This window comes from Phyllobates terribilis, unplaced genomic scaffold, assembly GCF_046119375.1.
Source record: "Phyllobates terribilis strain yellow unplaced genomic scaffold, ASM4611937v1 Scaffold_7__3_contigs__length_470593459, whole genome shotgun sequence".
Taxonomy (NCBI): Eukaryota; Metazoa; Chordata; class Amphibia; order Anura; family Dendrobatidae; genus Phyllobates; species Phyllobates terribilis.
This window is the reverse complement of record NW_027362767.1, coordinates 108,873,389-108,894,395: the sequence shown is the minus strand read 5'-3', so window position 1 is coordinate 108,894,395 and position 21,007 is coordinate 108,873,389. Positions and strand designations below refer to the sequence as shown.

The 21,007-nt window shown below is 42.8% G+C and overlaps 1 protein-coding gene across 8 annotated transcripts in view; it reads left to right on the top strand.

Moving 5' to 3' along the window:
• Positions 1 to 19,832, top strand: part of STRN3 (striatin 3) — a 54,657-nt gene extending 34,825 nt beyond the window's left edge. For 4 of the 8 annotated variants that reach the window (XM_073639060.1, XM_073639061.1, XM_073639058.1 and 1 more), the window contains 10 exons: positions 5,875 to 6,012; positions 6,178 to 6,311; positions 8,230 to 8,405; positions 8,492 to 8,539; positions 9,452 to 9,573; positions 9,810 to 9,977; positions 11,437 to 11,577; positions 12,256 to 12,363; positions 13,482 to 13,568; positions 18,701 to 19,832. In XM_073639060.1, coding sequence (XP_073495161.1) covers positions 5,875 to 6,012; positions 6,178 to 6,311; positions 8,230 to 8,405; positions 8,492 to 8,539; positions 9,452 to 9,573; positions 9,810 to 9,977; positions 11,437 to 11,577; positions 12,256 to 12,363; positions 13,482 to 13,568; positions 18,701 to 18,870 — 1,292 coding nt within the window. In that variant the 3' untranslated portion in view covers positions 18,871 to 19,832. The remainder of the gene's footprint in view (positions 1 to 5,874; positions 6,013 to 6,177; positions 6,312 to 8,229; positions 8,406 to 8,491; positions 8,540 to 9,451; positions 9,574 to 9,809; positions 9,978 to 11,436; positions 11,578 to 12,255; positions 12,364 to 13,481; positions 13,569 to 18,700) is intronic. The other 4 variants (XM_073639063.1, XM_073639066.1, XM_073639064.1 and 1 more) reach the window with 1 other exon arrangement.
• The last annotated feature ends 1,175 nt before the right edge of the window (positions 19,833 to 21,007 follow it).

Here is a 21,007-nt window from a genome sequence, read left to right as displayed (position 1 = left end):
TTTGCACTGACGAGGGGCAACACCCTGAAACAGTGTCTGAAAATTGAGATTCTGGTTTGGCTTTTATCCAAAGTCATATGGCAGGGCTCGTTAAAAGGGTTAATATTGACTTTAGGTTCGCTACTTCCAATAGGCGACACTAGAGTTCAAGTCAACTTCCTCTCAGAAGAGGCAATTTACAACTTTGAGTTTTAAGGAGAAACTATGGTGAAAATAGATTTCGGTGTGACTTCTCTCCTGTGATCATAACATCAGATGTCACAGCTGTCTCTTGTAGGCTTATGAGTAGTAAAACATAAGGCATGGACCATACATAGCAGTAGTGTAAAGCTATAGCCATGAGTCTTGTGTAGCGCTCACTGCAGTGGGCTGAAGCTTACATACTGTGCCATGCCTGAGCCTCATAGGGCGCGGTCTGTCTCCTCTCCTGTGCTGCAGACCTGTACCTCTAACACCTGGTATGATCTGTATACGAATAGCTCCTGCCAGATGTGAGCAGGCCATTCCCTCCAATATGATGCCTAGCCAAGCCATCATGGGATATCTAGTTAAAACAGCTGCTGCCTTAAGCCAGTGATCGCCACAATCCCTATGATGGAGGGGAGCTTGACACCTTTCTTCTAAATGTGTGGGCGATTATTTAGAATGGTGGTACTATTAAATGGAAACCTTTTATCACGTGTAGGGGCTAAAGACTCTTTTGACTTTATTGTTTAGCTTCGTTCACACCTGTGTCATTTCTTTGCAACTAGAGTAATGCAGTTCTGTTTTATCCTGTTAAAAAAATAAACACAGTAAATGGACCACATATCTCTGCTCTGTATGAACAGGACTTAAAAAGGCCTATAAAAGTATGTAAGGATATCCATGCACATTAATACCATCAATCCGTTTTGAATTGCTTAAAATTTTTTAAAGAAAGTCCGCAAAATTTTTCACCATTTGGTGTCTACATGTTCTATGAATCTGAAGAAGGTTGTCCATTACTTGGTCAACTCCTTGTCACACCCCACACTTGGTCCTGATAAAATAAAGTTTATACTCTCCTCCCATGCTGGCGCCGTTCCAGCAGTGTCGGCACTCGCTCTCCTCGGGGCTCCTGCACTGTTTGGGCGCCGGTGTCACAGCATCAGCGCTGGCGTCACTGTCTCCGCCTCTTGTCGAATTGAGCATGAACAGGAAGTCAGATCAGCTGCAGCCCGGACATAGTCTAAATGTTCAATTTGTCTGAAGGTGGAGACAGTGACGCCAGCTCTCCTTGAGCGCTGGAGTCACAACAGCGCAGGATCCCCTGGAAGAACGAGTGCCGACATCGGGGGAACGGCGCCAGCACAGGAGGTGAGTATAAGCTTTTTACATTTTATTTTTATCAGGGCCAAATATTTAGATCAAGAAGGGGTTGTTCCTAGTAGTGGTCAATCCCTTTAAGTCTCTTCTTCCTTGGTTAAAAGTAAAAATGGTGCTTCACTTTTGTTAACCTGCTTTAGTGCCGGCTTTTCATTGCTGCCTCTGTTTATGGCATGAACCGCTAATACTAGTGATTGGTTGCAGCGGTGATGTGTAGTTGTGATTTAACAGCCATTAAGAAGCACTCCTCCCATCAAAGTTTTTATCCTCTTAAGATATTGCAGTCATCATATTATATGGCACTGTGTATGAAGGGGCTAGGTCGGACGAGTAAGGGGGTGAGAAACCGCTGTCATGCCTTTTTTCGCCACAAACTGGTTGATTTGCAACGCTGTGTGGGCAGGCGTGTTGTCATGATGAAGCAGCCAGTCCACCAATGGCCAGAATTCAGTTGTCTTTTTTTTCACACTGCCTCATGCAATCGCTTCAGCACTTTCAGATAGTAATGTTGGGTCACTGTGGTGCCCTGAGGAACAAATTCAACGTGAACGACTCCTTTGATGTTGAAAAAAACAAACCATCATGGACTTCAAATAAGTTTTTCCCTTGCCGTGCTTTTTTTGGTCTGGGTGATGAAGCCATCTTCTTCCACTGGCCGGACTCCTTTTTTTGGTCTGGGTGATGAAGCCATCTTCTTCCACTGGCCGGACTCCTGTTTTGTTTCAGGATCATAGTCGTAACACCAAGATTCATCCCGTGATGACTTGTGACAAAAAATCAGGGGTCACCCACCCTTACTCACCCAACCTAGCCCCCTGTGATGACTTCTTATTCCCAAGAATGAAGAAAAACCTTGGGAAAGCGTTTTTCAGGCTGTAGAGAGGTTAAGGAAAAATAGCTGGAGGCATTTGACAGCATTAGTAAAGAATAATATACAGTGGTGGCCAAAAGTATTGGCACCCCTGCAATTCTGTCAGATAATACTCAGTTTCTTCCTGAAAATGATTGCAATCACAAATTCTTTGGTATTATTCTCTTCATTTAATTTGTCTTCAATGAAAAAACACAAAAAGAATTGTCCTAAAGCCAAATTGGATATAATTCCACACCAAACCTAAAAAAGGGGGTGGACAAAAGTATTGGCACTGTTTGAAAAATCATGTGATGCTTCTCTAATTCGTATAATTAACAGCACCTGTAACTTACCTGTGGCACCTAAGAGGTGTTGGCAATAACTAAATCACACATGCAGCCAGTTAACATGGATTAAAGTTGACTCAACCTCTGTCCTGTGTCCTTGTGTGTACCACATTGAGCATGGAGAAAAGAAAGAAGACCAAAGAACTGTCTGAGGACTTGAGAAACCAAATTGTGAGGAAGCATGAGCAATCTCAAGGCTACAAGTCCATCTCCAAAGACCTGAATGTTCCTGTGTCTTCCGTGCGCAGTGTCATCAAGAAGTTTAAAGCCCATGGCACTGTGGCTAACCTCCCTAGATGTGGACGGAAAAGAAAAATTGACGAGAGATTTCAACGCAAGATTGTGCGGATGGTGGATAAAGAACCTCGACTAACATCCAAACAAGTTCAAGCTGCCCTGCAGTCCGAGGGTACAACAGTGTCGACCCGTACTATCCGTCGGCATCTGAATGAAAAGGGACTGTATGGTAGGATACCCAGGAAGACCCCACTTCTTACCCCGAGACATAAAAAAGCCAGGCTGGAGTTTGCCAAAACTTACCTGAGAAAGCCTAAAACGTTTTGGAAGAATGTTCTCTGGTCCGATGAGACAAAAGTAGAGCTTTTTGGGAAAAAGCATCAACATAGAGTGTGCAGGAAAAAAAAAGAGGCATTCAAAGAAAAGAACACGGTCCCTACAGTCAAACATGGCGGAGGTTCCCTAATGTTTTGCGGTTGCTTTGCTGCCTCTGGCACTGGACTGCTTGACCGTGTGCATGACATTATGTAGTTTGAAGACTACCAACAAATTTTGCAGCATAATGTAGGGCCCAGTGTGAGAAAGCTGGGTCTCCCTCAGAGGTCATGGGTCTTCCAGCAGGACTATGACCCAAAACACACTTCCAAAGGCACTATAAAATGGTTTGAGAGAAAGCACTGGAGACTTCTAAGGTGGCCAGCAATGAGTCCAGACCTGAATCCCATAGAACACCTGTGGAGAGATCTCAAAATGGCAGTTTGGAGAAGGCACCCTTCAAATATCAGGGACCTGGAGCAGTTTGCCAAAGAAGAATGGTCTACAATTCCAGCAGAGCATTGTAAGAAACTCATTGATGGTTACCGGAAGCGGTTGTTCAACCAAGTATTACGCTGAGGGTGCCAATACTTTTGTCTGGCCCATTTTTGGAGTTTTGTGTGAAATGATCAATGATTTGATTTTTGCTTCATTCTCTTTTGTGTTTTTTCCTTGCAAGCAAATTAAATGAAGATAATAAGACCAAAGAATTTGTGATTGCAATCATTTTCAGAAAGAAACTGAGTATTATCTGACAGAATTGCAGGGGTGCCAATACTTTTGGCCACCACTGTAAAAACCCATTGGGACAAGTGAATATCATCTAATGGACAGAATTTTGAAGGAGATTAATGTTTTCAAGATGTGATCTTGAATAAAAAAAAAATTGAAAGAAGTAATAATTGTCTTTTTGGTGCACCCCCTTGTACTTGAAATTGCAAATTTTGCCTTTCTACCCAGCTAATTCTTCTGTTTTCTCTGCTCTATGTAGAAATATAGGAAGTCTCTTCACTGCATTTATCATTCCCCTCTTCAACTCCTGTCCCAGCTGCTCCCTTCTCCCCCTGCCAGAGACTTTTGCAGTGACTCATGACTCATACAGGGAAAAGTGACTACCTGTTTCTACATAGAGCTTAGAAGGATTCCGCTAGTCAGTTTTTAATCACGTGATGTCATAGACATAATGGAAAAGAGAAAAATTACTGGGTAGAAAGACAAAATGAGGAATTGTAAGAACACCGTGCTATATAATCTAATGATTGCAATATATTTAGAGGATAAAAACTTGGATGGGCATGAACAGTGAAGAACCGGCACTGGAGCAAGAAGGAGGCAAGTAAAGTTCTGCTTGTTTTTTTTTTTTAACCAGAGGAAGTCTATTCAGTAAAAAAATAAATAAAATACTTCATTCATGGGAAAACCCCATAAATGGTTACTTTTAAAGGTATTCCATTCTAAAAAAATGTTGCTTAGGATAGGACATCCCTTCAGATGTTCAGTTTGCCCTGGATCCTCAATGATCCAGATAATGAAAGGTTGCAGAGCTTGTCCAGTCTTGCTGTACCGTGCAGCCATAATCAATAATCATTTCTAATAATCTCTTTGAAAGCTGCTACAACTTTCACAATGTGGCCTCCCATTGACCGCTACATTGGGCACCACCCTCAAAACCCCTTTTTTTAAATTAATAACATATGCTGACTAGTGATGAGCAAGTGTGCTCGTTTAACCCTTTCGCCGAGCACGTTCGAGTGGTTGCCGAGTATCTTCGGCATGCTCGTATATTATGTTCCAGTCCCTGTGACTGCATGATTTACAGCTGTAAGACAGCCTGAACACACGTGAGGATTCCCTAACAGGCAATCCCTGCATGTGTTTAGGCTGTCTAACAGCTGTAAATCATGCAGACAAAGGGACTGAAACATAATATACGAGCATGCCGAAGATACTCGGCAACCACTTGAACGTGCTCGGCGAAAGGGTTAAACAAGCACGCTCGCTCATCACTAATGTTGACCACTACTGCATATTGAAGAAATACCACTGATATATCGTTCTCGGGAATATTTTGTGCCTATTGGCCTTTTTTTTTTTTAAGCTATTTATGTTTTTTATATTTGAGCTCCCAATGTTTTGTTACCAAACATTTTTTTTAAAGGGGTCCCCCAGCTTAAAAAAAAAATAAAAAAATCTTTCACAAGCTTTTTACTGTCCCATCTGCAATTTGTTTAAAAAAAAAAATTAACTGTACTCTACTTGACCTTCCAGGGTCCAGCACTGCGTCTCTGCCCCCGCTCCCAGTGTCTGTTATTGTCTGGAGAGCTGACATCACGTTGACAGCACTGCTGCCATTAACCAAGCTCACAGCTCTGCCCAAGTAGACGGCATAAGCCACTCCCGTTGTGCTCACTGTTTGGCTGCAGTGCTCACTGTTTGGCTGCAGTGCTCACGTAACTGACACCAGGAGCAGTAGCGGAGACTCTGAATCCGGGGAGGGTGAGTTTAGAAGAGCCGGGTTTTGCTTTTCTTTGTTTATAAAAAAAAAAAAAAAAAAAAAAAAAACTCCATCTGGAAGACCCATTTTTAACAACTTTTTTGAAATAAGCAATTTAAAAAAAAATAAAAAATTGGTCCTCTTTTTCGATACTTAGGATTATGAGGAAATAATAAAAAAAAATTGTCAAAGCTTTAAATGACAAATATAATGGAGAACTAGATGGAGAATATGTAAAAGAAGGGAAGATCTTTTCAAGAACCACTGCGATTACTTTTCAGGGGTTAACCGGACGAAATTGCACGATATGATTGCAGACCTGGGTGATGAGGAACTGTCCCGCATCCCTCCAGGCATCCTGAGTCCTGCCCGTTCACCAACCAGAATAACAGATCATGAAGGTGGGAGGGCAGAGGAAGGTACGCATCCCTCAGGGGCAGAACACGATGCAGTAACACTGTCAAGTCTATTGGAGTGGAATGTGATGTTCTTTCAGTTGTTGTCATACATCTTGTTTTTTGGATATTATTGGAATTTTTGAAAATAATCCTATTGCGTATTGATGTGTTTTTTGTTTTTTATAGCCGAGCCCATATCCTTTCCCTCTGGAGGTGGGAAGACCTTCATCATGGGATCAGATGATGTTCTTGAGAGTGTTCTGGGGCTTGGGGAACTAGCCGACCTCACTGTGACTAATGATTCAGACTACAGTTATGATGTAAGTGTGAAGGTTTACTGGAATGAAGAGATTAAAACACATTTGTGTAGGAATATTTGAGGAACAATGATCAATACTGCAGTGTAAATTGTATCTAGTATCAAAGAAGGAATTAGGTATGCAAAGTATGGCATTTCAAACAATATCATAGTCAACCAACTCTGCCTGCAATACTGGATACAGAGTAAAGAAGAGATCCATAAATATAAAATAGTAATTTTTATTAATTAATAAAAATAATCGAAAGAAAAAGATAAAAAAAACACCCCTAAAAGAAGCTAGCGGGCGAAACGCGCGTCGGGGTGTAGGGGACTGCGTCCTGCCCTGGATCACAGATTCTTTTTATGCACTTATTGCCTGTCAGATATATACCATCTCCCCAATACTTCTCAAACATTTTGCTTTATAGGTTATGCACAATGTATGGGATCTACATGTAGGGCCAGTCCTTAGCTCACTTTAGATCACACTTTTCTTATATGATACCATAGAGACCATTCCCATAGATTAGACAACATAAATGGTTAAGTGTTAAAAGGGGTTTTTGATGTTTACCATTTATGCTATAATAGGCTATCAGTTATATGTTGAGTATTAACTTTGTATCCGTTATATGTTGAGTATTAACTTTGGGCCTTTTTAATTTTGATCTATTGTTTTCTTTTGATTGTTTTTATTGATTGATTAATAAGAATTTCTATTTTATATTTGTGGAGCTCTTCCCTTAATCTGTATCCAGCATTGCAGGCAGAGATTGTTGACAGTGTTAATTGTATTCGTCCTGCAATAAGGTGCTTCATGCTGGTAATCTATGACGCAGGATCATGGGCTGAGTCCTCACCATTAGCAACGAGTGTCAGAATAGCACTGGCCTGTGTAATCCTTTGCCGTATAGAAGCATTTGTTTGTCTAGAAGTGATCAATCACATGTTCAAGTTCCAAGGTAGAAAAAAAGTATTAACGCTACTTTCACCTCTTTTCTGAAAAGTGATCAACATTAGATCAAGGGGTGTAGTGAGGTGACAGATTTACTATGGCTTTTAGTGTGCATAGACAGTCTAAAATGTCCCAAATTTATTAAAAGGCATTCCTCTTAATATATATTACTCAAGTTGACTTCTGTCTTTAGATTCCCCCCACACCCAAGTGTGACAGCCTTTAAAAGTAATTTTTTTTATTAAAAATATATTCATAAAAAGCAAAAAAATAAAATAATGATTTGCATGTGGTTAAAGAGGACCTGTCAATTGCTCCAAAAAACTGAGTTAAATGCCTTGTTAAAGAAAAAAAAATCCGAGTTGCCCAGATTCTGCCTCTCTTTACTGTTTTGCGATAAGTGTCGGCATTGCAGAGATATTCATTTGTTGCTTCTGGAGCGCAGTATGTGAAATCTGTCGTCTAGTCCAACTGGGCGTTTCTTCAGCGTCTTCTCACCCTCCCAGTCGCTGCCAATCAGTTTGCCAGCTGATCTTGTAGTCTTGCTGCTGAAATATAATTGGCAGCATCCGGGAAGGAGTGGTGAAAGCACACTTAGCACAGAGAAGACTGAAGAAACTCCCAAAAACAGATTTCACATAGTGCCTGACAGAGGAAACAACAGTTATATCTGCAGTGGAAAGATGCAGTGCAAAACGGAAAAAAGAGGCAGTATCAGGAGTTCAGATTTTTACTAGTTATTTAAATCTGTTATTTTATTGTGGACAGGGTGATCTGAAGCACGAAAATCCTCCCACAGTTTTGTCTTTTTTCAAAAAAAAAGATTGGTTAGATAGACATGATGCCACACATTTACACATGGGGACAACCTGGTTCACACTGGGATCCTGCTGAATGTGGTCTATAAGCTTTATGAAGACATTAGGGCACATCTGAAATGTTGCATAATTGATAAACTTAATTGATTTATTTTATTTTAAAGATGCCGTCAAACAAGGATGCATTTAGGAAAACCTGGAACCACAAATACACCCTGCGAAGTCACTTTGATGGAGTGCGAGCTTTAGCATTTCACCCAGTTGAGCCTGTGCTGGTAACGGCATCTGAAGATCACACCCTGAAATTGTGGAACTTGCAGAAAACAGTCCCTGCCAAAAAGTGAGTCTGTCTGCTAGATTGTAACCTCATCTAAGAAAGTACAAGTCAAAACCACTCCTAATAAATGGATCTGTTTCTACCTTCAGGAGTGCCTCGTTCGATGTGGAACCCATCTATACTTTCAGAGCTCACATGTAAGTTTTCGTAGTGTAAAAAGAACATACCCCTTTTTTTTTTTTTTTTTTTTTTATAACTCTTATTGAAGCTTGGGTCCCATTTAAGCAACATTGTTGGGAAGAGTGGCATAAAATCCCTCACAGCTATTGCTGCTATTGATTTATGTGGTGTACTTGATTTTTTACACACGGCTTTTGCGTTTTAGCATACATTTTGTTAAATGAAAATAGTTACTTTGTAACTTGCCATGTGTTTCTCATCTGAGACTGTATTCTCCTAAAGCCCCCGTCTCACATAGCGAGATCGCTGCTGTGTCACGGTTTTGGTGATGCAACACCGACCTCACCAGCGATGTCGCTATGTGTGACCCTGCTGTGAGGTCGCTGATAGCTGCAGAATGTCCTGGACCATTTTTTGGTCGTTGCCCTCCCGCTGGTCAGCACACATCGCTGTGTGTGACCAGCGGGAGCAGCGATCAGGCTGGTAACCATGATAAACATCGGGTTACTAGGGGCACACGCGCTCCTAGTAACCCGCTGTTTGTCATGGTTACGAGCCTGCTAAAGTGAGCGGTAACCTCCCGCTCACCGTAGCAGAGTGGTAACCATGATAAACAACGGGTTACTAGGTGCGCGTGTGCCCCTAGTAACCCGCTGTTTACCATAGTTACCAGCCTGCTCCTGCTTCAGCAGGCTGGTAACCAGGAGCAGGACATCGTGGAAAGATTCTTTCCACGATATCGCTGCTCCCCTGATCGTTGGTGAGCCTGCCTGTTTGACAGCTCACCAGCGACCACATAGCGACGCAGCAACGATCCCTGACAGGTCGTATCGTTGTCGGGATCGCTGCAGCGTCGCTAAGTGTGACGGGGCCTTAACTTCCTCTAAGGACATATTTTTCATGCTTTTATCTCCCTTTTTTTCCTCTAGGGGTCCGGTCCTCTCCCTGGTGATAAGCTCTAGTGGAGAACACTGCTACAGCGGAGGAATAGACTCTACAATACAGTGGTGGAAGATGCTAAGCCCAAATGTAGACCCATATGATACATATGGTATGTTCAACATCTACTCTGGGTTTACAACACCTTCTATATGTTCACCTTTCTTAGATAAATACAGTTTAATTGTTAAAGCTACACAGTGACCTGGTCTCTGCCCCCAGCCAGCGCTGCGTTTACTTATAGTCTGTATTTTGGGTATACATTCGTCTAGATGCTAAAGGACCTTTTAGCTGCATGCTACAATTCTGTAGTGTTTTACGATACCGTAACCACTTTCTGTCTCCCAGATCCTAGTGTTCTTGCGGGCACATTGGTTGGTCACACAGACGCCGTATGGAGCTTGGCTCACAGTGGTGTGAAAGACAGATTACTCTCTTGCTCAGCTGATGGAACGGTTCGATTATGGAATCCACCGGAGAGTGTGCCGTGTATTGGTACATACAATGGAAACAAAGGTAAGTAGCTGAATTTATTTATTTATTTTTCCCCTCCAATTTGTCTGTTAACCTTAGTTTAAAAACCTTAGCTGAGCCAGAGAAAGGTCTATGCTACTTAGCTTTTATCTGTCACATATAGTAAAAAGGCATCACACATATCCCTGGATCAACTTTCTACTTACCGTATTTTTTGGACTATAAGACGCACTTTTTTCCTCCAAAATTTTGGAGGAAAATGGGGGTGCGTCTTATAGTCCGAATGTTTGGGGGAGGGGTATATACATACATACATACATACATACATACATACATACATACACACACACACACACACACACACACACACACACACACACACACACACACGTGTGTGTGGAGGAGCGGGGCACAGGAGGCAGCAGCCTCCCGCTGCTGCCTACACTGTCCCCGCTGCTAAAGAAAATGAATATTCACTGCTCCCCATGGGCGTGGGGAGCAGTGAGTATTTATGCTCCTTAATAACGGCACACAGTGTAGTTGCAGCACGGCTCCTGCTGCTGCCGGAATTGCCTGTGTTCGCTGTTAAAGGGCATGAATATTCAACCTCTCTCCACGCACATGGGCGTGGGGAGAGGGTGTATATTCATGCCCTTTAATAAGCAGGCACACGCAATAGCCCGGCAGCAGCAGGAGCCGCGCTGTGGCTACCCTGTGTACCGGCTATGAAGGAGCATGAAGTCACTGCTCCCGCGCACACAGTCCCGGCGTGGGGAGCAGTGACTTCTGGCAGCTGATCTCTCCTTGTGAGCTGTGCATGGCAGTGACGTCATGCGCGGCTCATAGGGAGAGATCAGTGCGGGCAGACAGGATGCGGCGCTGGAGGAGAGAAGAAAGGTGAGTAGGAGTGTTTTATTTTATTTTTTTATGTGCGGCATGATGGGGATTACTTGGATAAAGATGAGGGGGCCATACATACCAGGGTAAAGCTGGGGGGGGGGACATGCATACCAGGGTAGGCATGGGGACCACGTATAAAAGGAAGGAGGGATATTGTCAGAATTGGGGGACATTACCCCTATACCAGTGTCAGCAGAAGACCCCCCCTCCCCCTTAAAAGTGCATCATGAACACATTTTTTGCTTACTTTTTTTTTTTTCCTCCTCTAAAACCTAGGTGTGTCTTAAGGTCCGTGCGTCTTATAGTCCGAAAAATACGGTAGATAACACCTTATAGTGGTTGTCCAGGATTCCAAATAAAAAAGTGCCTTTCTTCCTAAAATACTACCGCATCTGTCATAGGGAGAGCCCTGTCAATCATGTAGAGCAGTGCTAGATCTTTAAAGTATATTTAATAGTAATAAGTATATTGTGTAGCCAAGCTCTGATTCATGCTATGGCAAGTTTGGCCATCACAAATCAAATGATGTGGTCTTACGTACACTTGGAGAATAATAAAATAACATTGTCACAAATAATTTACTTTATTTTGTCCTCATTAGAACATGGCATCCCCACATCAGTGGATTTTATAGGCTGTGAGCCAGCCCACGCCATTGCCTCTTTCACCTCTGGCTGTATTGTGGTTTATGATCTTGAGACCTCTCAGTCCCTGCTGCAGTTGTCTCCACCTTCTGATTCTAGTAAGTATTTTACTCTTTCAGTGATGTTATGAAATTGAGATTTTCTGGTGTCCAGGACACGACATTAAAGGGGTATTCTCAATTTGTCTCTTGAGCAGCTCAGATCTGTGCAGTCTCCTTACTTTTTGGTTGCATTGGGGTGAGGGCACTCATTGAGTGACAGTTATGGTCAGGAGCTCGATGCTGCTACTGCACATTCACAGTAGTTCTGCATTTCCACTATTAGCACGATAATTGTATATTGAGGTAATCGTTCCATTAAACAAGCAAGGGGGATGTGGGAAGAAGGACTGATGAGATTTCAGGAGCTGAGAGGTACGCAGATGACTTCCAAATAGAAATCAATAAACTGGAGAGAGCGACTGGGATGTTAGGAGTTGACTCTTCTCGTATTTCCACGTTGTCTAACTAAAGCAATTAAATAACATGAGTACCCCTACAATAGAATGTATTATTCAGATAGGTGTTTGTGTTTAAGGTTTAGACAGTGGACCCTATAAGGTGCTCAGTTTCTCAGTATGATGCCTCCTGTTCCTCCCCTCATCCCATTTTGACATTTTCTCAAATGTATGTATATAATGTGTATGTTTATCCATATAATATGTTATTGAACTCTGTAATTTCAGTAATAAATGATTACACTGATTCATGTCTATATCTGTTTGTATTGTTTTACAGGTATCCCGTTTAGTGGCCACATAAACAAGGTTGTGAGTCACCCTACTCTATCTGTTACCATTGCTGCCTATGAGGATAGGCACATAAAATTTTTTGACAACAAGTCCGGTGAGCTCTCCTTTTTTTCTTTACTAGCGGAAACATGTTTTTTTTTTTTTCTTGTAATAAGTGAGATCTGGTCCTCTGTATATGGAGGCTTATTCCGCCTGTACTGTTGAAAACTACTACAATTTTAAGGTAGAGTAGAAAACCATTACGGTTTTCAGGACCCATAAAGGGCGATCTCGCGAGGCAGTCGTGATGTGGTTAAATGCAACGCCATATTCAGCCCTACAAGGCTATGTTCCCACCATGAGTTTTTTTTATGTCACATATTTTTTTAAAAAAAATGCAAGTAACCTATTTTTACTTAATTGGTGCGGAAATGATGCAGAAAATCTGCAACATCAAAACCTCATGTGAATGAAGTTTTAATCTGCAAAACCATGGTGGACAATAGGTCTTGGTCGGTCACGGGCATTGAACATCTGTATTTCAGAATAGTGGTTACCTAGTATTTATTGAGCCCCAAACTTGTACCCATGTACACGGTCGACTGATGTATACAGCAGCTGGAGTGTCCGATATCTGTTAAGGCCTGATTTATAGATGAACGTTACTAAACTATTCAAGCTGCATATATTACATTAGGCAATACAAGGTGTATTTCAGATCCTGACCCTTTTATACCATCGCTGTTCCTTTTCAGTAAACCAGTGCAAAAGCTTGAAATCTGACCTTCATGGCTATGGTCCATGTTATTAGTTTTCAGGTTTGACATTGGAATAATCCTTGCTGTAACCTCACATAGTTCTCCATTTACTGTATTGCATAGTGTTCAGGCTGTGTGGATACTCGTTTAGCGGTTTTATAGTGACCATTCATAGATTAAAGGGGTTGTCTACTGCTTAGGTGTGGATGACCTGAGAATAGGTCTTTAATATCTGATGAGACCCTTATCTGTCTGCAGATATAAGTGAATAGGAGCTCATCTGTTGTACCGGAGAATGGCCACTCCTTAGTGTACAGAGCCATGCCGGCATCAGCTCGGTGCGACCCTTGCCAAACTGATGTTGATGACCTAAGGATAAGCCATCATTATCTAAGTACACTGGACAACTCCTTAAATGCTTAAAGCCGCATCATAACCTTCTGGTGATCATGGCCTCATTTCTTTTGTTTTTCAGGGAAGACCATTCATTCAATGGTTGCCCACCTGGACGCTGTTACTAGCCTTGCAGTGGATCCTAATGGAATTTACCTAATGTCCGGAAGTAAGTTATCTGATTTACTAGAATTTTATATAAGTGACGCTTTAGCTTGTGTGCACAAGGCTCTATGCAAGTCCAGACCGCGGAGCTGTAGGGAAGATCTTATCGAGTCGTGCACCAGAACATGAAAGCTATGCCGGCTTCATGAGTCTTTGTGTATAGAATTGTAAATGTGGTGCCTGATGGTTGACCCTGATCGCTGTGGTAATCCCCACTCACATCTTTCTAAAAGCGCTTGGTGCAGCGTGAAAGGACAGAGTTGTCCAATTTTTGTGCAACTGTGCTGTATACAATGTGTTGAGATTTTTTGACAGCCTGAAACGTGTCATAAAGTGAATGATAAAACCCGCCACCTTAGCGTGCTGCCATATTGTGCATGATGCCCCTGAGTGAATGATAAAACTCTGCCACCTTAGTGTGCTGCCATATTGTGCATGATGCCCCTGAGTGAATGATAAAACTCCGCCACCTTAGCGTGCTGCCATATTGTGCATGATGCCCCTGAGTGAATGATAAAACTCCGCCACCTTAGTGTGCTGCCTTATTGTGCATGATGCCCCTGAGTGAATGATAAAACTCCGCCACCTTAGTGTGCTGCCATATTGTGCATGATGCCCCTGAGTGAATGATAAAACTCCGCCACCTTAGTGTGCTGCCATATTGTGCATGATGCCCCTGAGTGAATGATAAAACTCCGCCACCTTAGTGTGCTGCCATATTGTGCATGATGCCCCTGAGTGAATGATAAAACTCCGCCACCTTAGTGTGCTGCCATATTGTGCATGATGATCCTGAATGAATGATAAAACCCGCCACCTTAGTGTGCTGCCATATTGTGCATGATGCCCCTGAGTGAATGATAAAACCCGCCACCTTAGTGTGCTGCCTTATTGTGCATGATGATCCTGAATGAATGATAAAACCCGCCACCTTAGTGTGCTGCCATATTGTGCATGATGCCCCTGAGTGAATGATAAACCCCGCCACCTTAGTGTGCTGCCATATTGTGCATGATGCCCCTGAGTGAATGATAAAACTCCGCCACCTTAGTGTGCTGCCATATTGTGCATGATGCCCCTGAGTGAATGATAAAACTCCGCCACCTTAGTGTGCTGCCATATTGTGCATGATGATCCTGAATGAATGATAAAACCCGCCACCTTAGTGTGCTGCCATATTGTGCATGATGCCCCTGAGTGAATGATAAAACCCGCCACCTTAGTGTGCTGCCTTATTGTGCATGATGATCCTGAATGAATGATAAAACTCCGCCACCTTAGTGTGCTGCCATATTGTGCATGATGCCCCTGAGTGAATGATAAAACTCCGCCACCTTAGTGTGCTGCCATATTGTGCATGATGCCCCTGAGTGAATGATAAAACTCCGCCACCTTAGTGTGCTGCCATATTGTGCATGATGCCCCTGAGTGAATGATAAAACTCCGCCACCTTAGCGTGCTGCCATATTGTGCATGATGCCCCTGAGTGAATGATAAAACTCCGCCACCTTAGTGTGCTGCCATATTGTGCATGATGCCCCTGAGTGAATGATAAAACTCCGCCACCTTAGTGTGCTGCCATATTGTGCATGATGCCCCTGAGTGAATGATAAAACCCCACCATCTTAGTGTGCTGCCTTATTGTGCATGATGATCCTGAATGAATGATAAAACCCCACCACCTTAGTGTGCTGCCATATTGTGCATGATGATCCTGAATGAATGATAAAACCCGCCACCTTAGTGTGCTGCCATATTGTGCATGATGATCCTGAATGAATGATAAAACCCCGCCACCTTAGTGTGCTGCCATATTGTGCATGATGCCCCTGAGTGAATGATAAAACTCCGCCACCTTAGTGTGCTGCCATATTGTGCATGATGCCCCTGAGTGAATGATAAAACCCCACCACCTTAGTGTGCTGCCATATTGTGCATGATGATCCTGAATGAATGATAAAACCCGCCACCTTAGTGTGCTGCCATATTGTGCATGATGCCCCTGAGTGAATGATAAAACCCCACCACCTTAGTGTGCTGCCATATTGTGCATGATGCCCCTGAGTGAATGATAAAACTCCGCCACCTTAGTGTGCTGCCATATTGTGCATGATGCCCCTGAGTGAATGATAAAACTCCGCCACCTTAGCGTGCTGCCATATTGTGCATGATGCCCCTGAGTGAATGATAAAACCTGCCACCTTAGTGTGCTGCCATATTGTGCATGATGCCCCTGAGTGAATGATAAAACTCCGCCACCTTAGTGTGCTGCCATATTGTGCATGATGCCCCTGAATGAATGATAAAACCTGCCACCTTGGTGTGCTGCCATATTGTGCATGATGCCCCTGAGTGAATGATAAAACCCGCCACCTTAGTGTGCTGCCATATTGTGCATGATGATCCTGAGTGAATGATAAAACCTGCCACCTTGGTGTGCTGCCATATTGTGCATGATGCCCCTGAGTGAATGATAAAACCCGCCACCTTAGTGTGCTGCCATATTGTGCATGATGCCCCTGAGTGAATGATAAAACCTGCCACCTTAGTGTGCTGCCATATTGTGCATGATGCCCCTGAGTGAATGATAAAACCCCGCCACCTTAGTGTGCTGCCATATTGTGCATGATGCCCCTGAGTGAATGATAAAACCCCGCCACCTTGGTGTGCTGCCATATTGTGCATGATGCCCCTGAGTGAATGATAAAACCCGCCACCTTAGTGTGCTGCCATATTGTGCATGATGCCCCTGAGTGAATGATAAAACCCCACCACCTTAGTGTGCTGCCATATTGTGCATGATGCCCCTGAGTGAATGATAAAACCTCGCCACCTTGGTGTGCTGCCATATTGTGCATGATGCCCCTGAGTGAATGATAAAACCCGCCACCTTAGTGTGCTGCCATATTGTGCATGATGCCCCTGAGTGAATGATAAAACCCCGCCACCTTAGTGTGCTGCCATATTGTGCATGATGCCCCTGAGTGAATGATAAAACCCCACCACCTTAGTGTGCTGCCATATTGTGCATGATGCCCCTGAGTGAATGATAAAACCTCGCCACCTTGGTGTGCTGCCATATTGTGCATGATGCCCCTGAGTGAATGATAAAACCCGCCACCTTAGTGTGCTGCCATATTGTGCATGATGCCCCTGAATGAATGATAAAACCTGCCACCTTAGTGTGCTGCCATATTGTGCATGATGCCCCTGAGTGAATGATAAAACCCGCCACCTTAGTGTGCTGCCATATTGTGCATGATGATCCTGAGTGAATGATAAAACCTGCCACCTTGGTGTGCTGCCATATTGTGCATGATGCCCCTGAGTGAATGATAAAACCCCGCCACCTTAGTGTGCTGCCATATTGTGCATGATGCCCCTGAATGAATGATAAAACCTGCCACCTTGGTGTGCTGCCATATTGTGCATGATGATCCTGAGTGAATGATAAAACCCCGCCACCTTAGTGTGCTGCCATATTGTGCATGATGATCCTGAGTGAATGATAAAACCTCGCCACCTTGGTGTGCTGCCATATTGTGCATGATGCCCCTGAGTGAATGATAAAACCCCACCACCTTAGTGTGCTGCCATATTGTGCATGATGCCCCTGAGTGAATGATAAAACCCGCCACCTTAGTGTGCTGCCATATTTTGCATGATGCCCCTGAGTAAATGATAAAACCCGCCACCATAGTGTGCTGCCATATTGTGCATGATGCCCCTGAGTGAATGATAAACCCCGCCACCTTAGTGTGCTGCCATATTGTGCATGATGCCCCTGAGTGAATAAAACCCCACCACCTTAGTGTGCTGCCATATTGTGCATGATGCCCCTGAGTGAATGATAAAACCCGCCACCTTAGTGTGCTGCCATATTGTGCATGATGCCCCTGAGTGAATGATAAAACCCGCCACCTTAGTGTGCTGCCATATTGTGCATGATGATCCTGAGTGAATGATAAAACCTGCCACCTTGGTGTGCTGCCATATTGTGCATGATGCCCCTGAGTGAATGATAAAACCCCGCCACCTTAGTGTGCTGCCATATTGTGCATGATGCCCCTGAATGAATGATAAAACCTGCCACCTTGGTGTGCTGCCATATTGTGCATGATGATCCTGAGTGAATGATAAAACCCCGCCACCTTAGTGTGCTGCCATATTGTGCATGATGATCCTGAGTGAATGATAAAACCTCGCCACCTTGGTGTGCTGCCATATTGTGCATGATGCCCCTGAGTGAATGATAAAACCCCACCACCTTAGTGTGCTGCCATATTGTGCATGATGCCCCTGAGTGAATGATAAAACCCGCCACCTTAGTGTGCTGCCATATTTTGCATGATGCCCCTGAGTAAATGATAAAACCCGCCACCATAGTGTGCTGCCATATTGTGCATGATGCCCCTGAGTGAATGATAAACCCCGCCACCTTAGTGTGCTGCCATATTGTGCATGATGCCCCTGAGTGAATGATAAAACCCGCCACCTTAGTGTGCTGCCATATTGTGCATGATGCCCCTGAGTGAATGATAAAACCCCACCACCTTAGTGTGCTGCCATATTGTGCATGATGCCCCTGAGTGAATAAAACCCCACCACCTTAGTGTGCTGCCATATTGTGCATGATGCCCCTGAGTGAATGATAAAACCCGCCACCTTAGTGTGCTGCCATATTGTGCATGATGCCCCTGAGTAAATGATAAAACCCGCCACCTTAGTGTGCTGCCATATTGTGCATGATGCCCCTGAGTGAATGATAAACCCCGCCACCTTAGTGTGCTGCCATATTGTGCATGATGCCCCTGAGTGAATGATAAAACCCCGCCACCTTGGTGTGCTGCCATATTGTGCATGATGCCCCTGAGTAAATGATAAAACCCGCCACCTTAGTGTGCTGCCATATTGTGCATGATGCCCCTGAGTGAATGATAAACCCCGCCACCTTAGTGTGCTGCCATATTGTGCATGATGCCCCTGAGTAAATGATAAAACCCGCCACCTTAGTGTGCTGCCATATTGTGCATGATGCCCCTCTTATTCATAAATTGTTCCTCTTCTAATAGATGCCACCTTCTACTACTTGCGGTAACTAGTAATCCATCCCCCTGGTGTGCATTTCTCCTGCAGGCCATGACAGCTCTATTCGCTTGTGGAATCTGGACAGCAAAACGTGTGTACAGGAGATTACTGCCCATCGCAAGAAGTTGGACGAGTCAATATACGATGTTGCCTTTCACCCATCCAAAGCGTTCATCGCCAGTGCTGGAGCCGATGCGCTGGCCAAGGTTTTCGTGTGACCCTTCCATACTTCTCCCCTTACCTTGTGCTTTCACGGTGCCACAAGTGCATTTTGGAACAAAAATGGAGTCACTTGCGGTATTTAAAGAAACAAGTCCTTATTACATCACTGCCAAGAGGAGTTTTCTCCAGCGCCGACACTACAAGATGGCTCCTTCTGCAGGCTAGGTAGATACTGGTTACCGCACAGCTGGCGCTCCCCTCATCTTCTCATTCATCAGGAGGGCTCTGTCCAGGGCTCTAATTACTGTACTCTGTTCCCTCCGTTCTCACAGTAACCAGTATTCACAGCCCCTGCAGAGGGGGGTCTGTCCTACATTATATATACTATAAATATCTTTCTTCTACAATCCAGATGAAGAAAAAGATAAAAACATTTTAATCTAATTTTTGGCTATTTTCTTTTTGCGCCTTGTACTTTCAATTTCAGGTCCTGGGTGCCCAAATATTGTGACTCGAGCTCAACTAGCGGGGAAGACATGCAACCTCTTCTCGACGTCTGAATATACCGTAGTCTATAAAGTCGTTTACTCACGTCAAGCAGTTACAATGCAATAGAGGATCATTAAGCCCCTTAATCACAATTTCCCTGGAACTTCATAGGACTAGAAAAGTAGCAAGGAAGTGGCTTCCGCACTATTCTACCCAGTTCAGATCGCAATATCTTGATAAAATGTAGCTTTTTGTTTTAATAGCTGGCATTGAAGAATTCATGTCTGGCAACCAATGAAGGGATTTTACTTTTTCTTTTTTTTTTCCCTTTTTTTTCCTTTTTCTTGGACAATGCTAGTGTGTTACTATATATTTTTTAACATTAGTCCTGCATATATACCTGTTTGAACCTGACTATTGGTTTTATGCTTTTTAAGTTGTCACAGAATTGCAGTGTTTTTATCAGGATAGTACATACCCGAGAACGAAATTAATTTTAATTGTGTATTTCTTTTTTTTTTTTTTTTTTCACAATCACATTTGTTCTTTTTTTTTTTCTCTCTTTTTTTAAAATTTGTTGGCTTTTATATATAGACATTTTTTTTCTTTCTTATTGTCCCCTGGATCCCTTTTTAAAGCCAGAAGTCGGTGACGCTGCCAGAAAATCTGGCGTTAGGTAAAACAGAACTGGGTGGCTACACACTAACTAGTTTCTTACTTTATTCTTTGTTTTTTTTCTTAACTGGCAAGAGGGGTTCCATTTGCTCTCATCATCGCACCCCCACCCCTTTGTAACAAATACAGCATTCTATCACTGTGTGATATTTTGTATGTTTACTTTATTTACGAGTTAATTTATCCAGAAAAAGTTTCCCAGCGAAGTTCCAACAGCTTAATGTTATTTATTTCAGCTTTATATTTGTTTTTTGTTCGTGTGACACAGGACTTGCATTATTTGTGGGACACAAGTTTTTTTGAACAATGACTGAAGGCCATTATTTCATTAATAGGATATTTAATACCAGGAGCTTTCCCCTTCCTCATCCCAAAAAAAAATATCAGACTGAATACGGAGCAAGGCGAAATTGCCATTGCGAAAAGATACGCCAAAAATGACAGGTCAACAAACTGCAATTTTTGCACTTTAAATATGTTTGACCTCATAGGAGCAACACCATAAAGGTCAAAATAAAATCTCCCTGCATTTTTTATTTTGTAGTTTAACCTTTTGGATTCTCATCAGTTACTTCTCAGACTTGTCGTCTTATTATTTTTATTTTTTTTTTCTCCTTCCACCGTTAATCAGTTTCTGATACTGACAAGATTTTAATTTGTGTTCTGCATGACTAAAACAATTTTACATAATTTTTTTTTCTAGTCTTCCACAACAGAAAAGAGTTTGCGCCTTTTTTATAAGGGTTTTTTTTTTTTTTCTTTTACAGACTGCAAATCGACAAATTTTTAAAGATTGTACCACAAAATAAGCAGACGGTTGTTTGAAAAATAATGTATATAAAATGCATATAATAAATATTAAATGGTGTACCTGTATACATTTGCATTGATTGACACATCCTATATACGTCATGACAGGTAATAAGATATTTTTGTAAATAATTTCTATATTTGTTTATATGAAACGTCTCTTCAAGGGAGAATATTAAAATGTGTATTTATGTTAACTCCGCATTAACTAGCATAGTG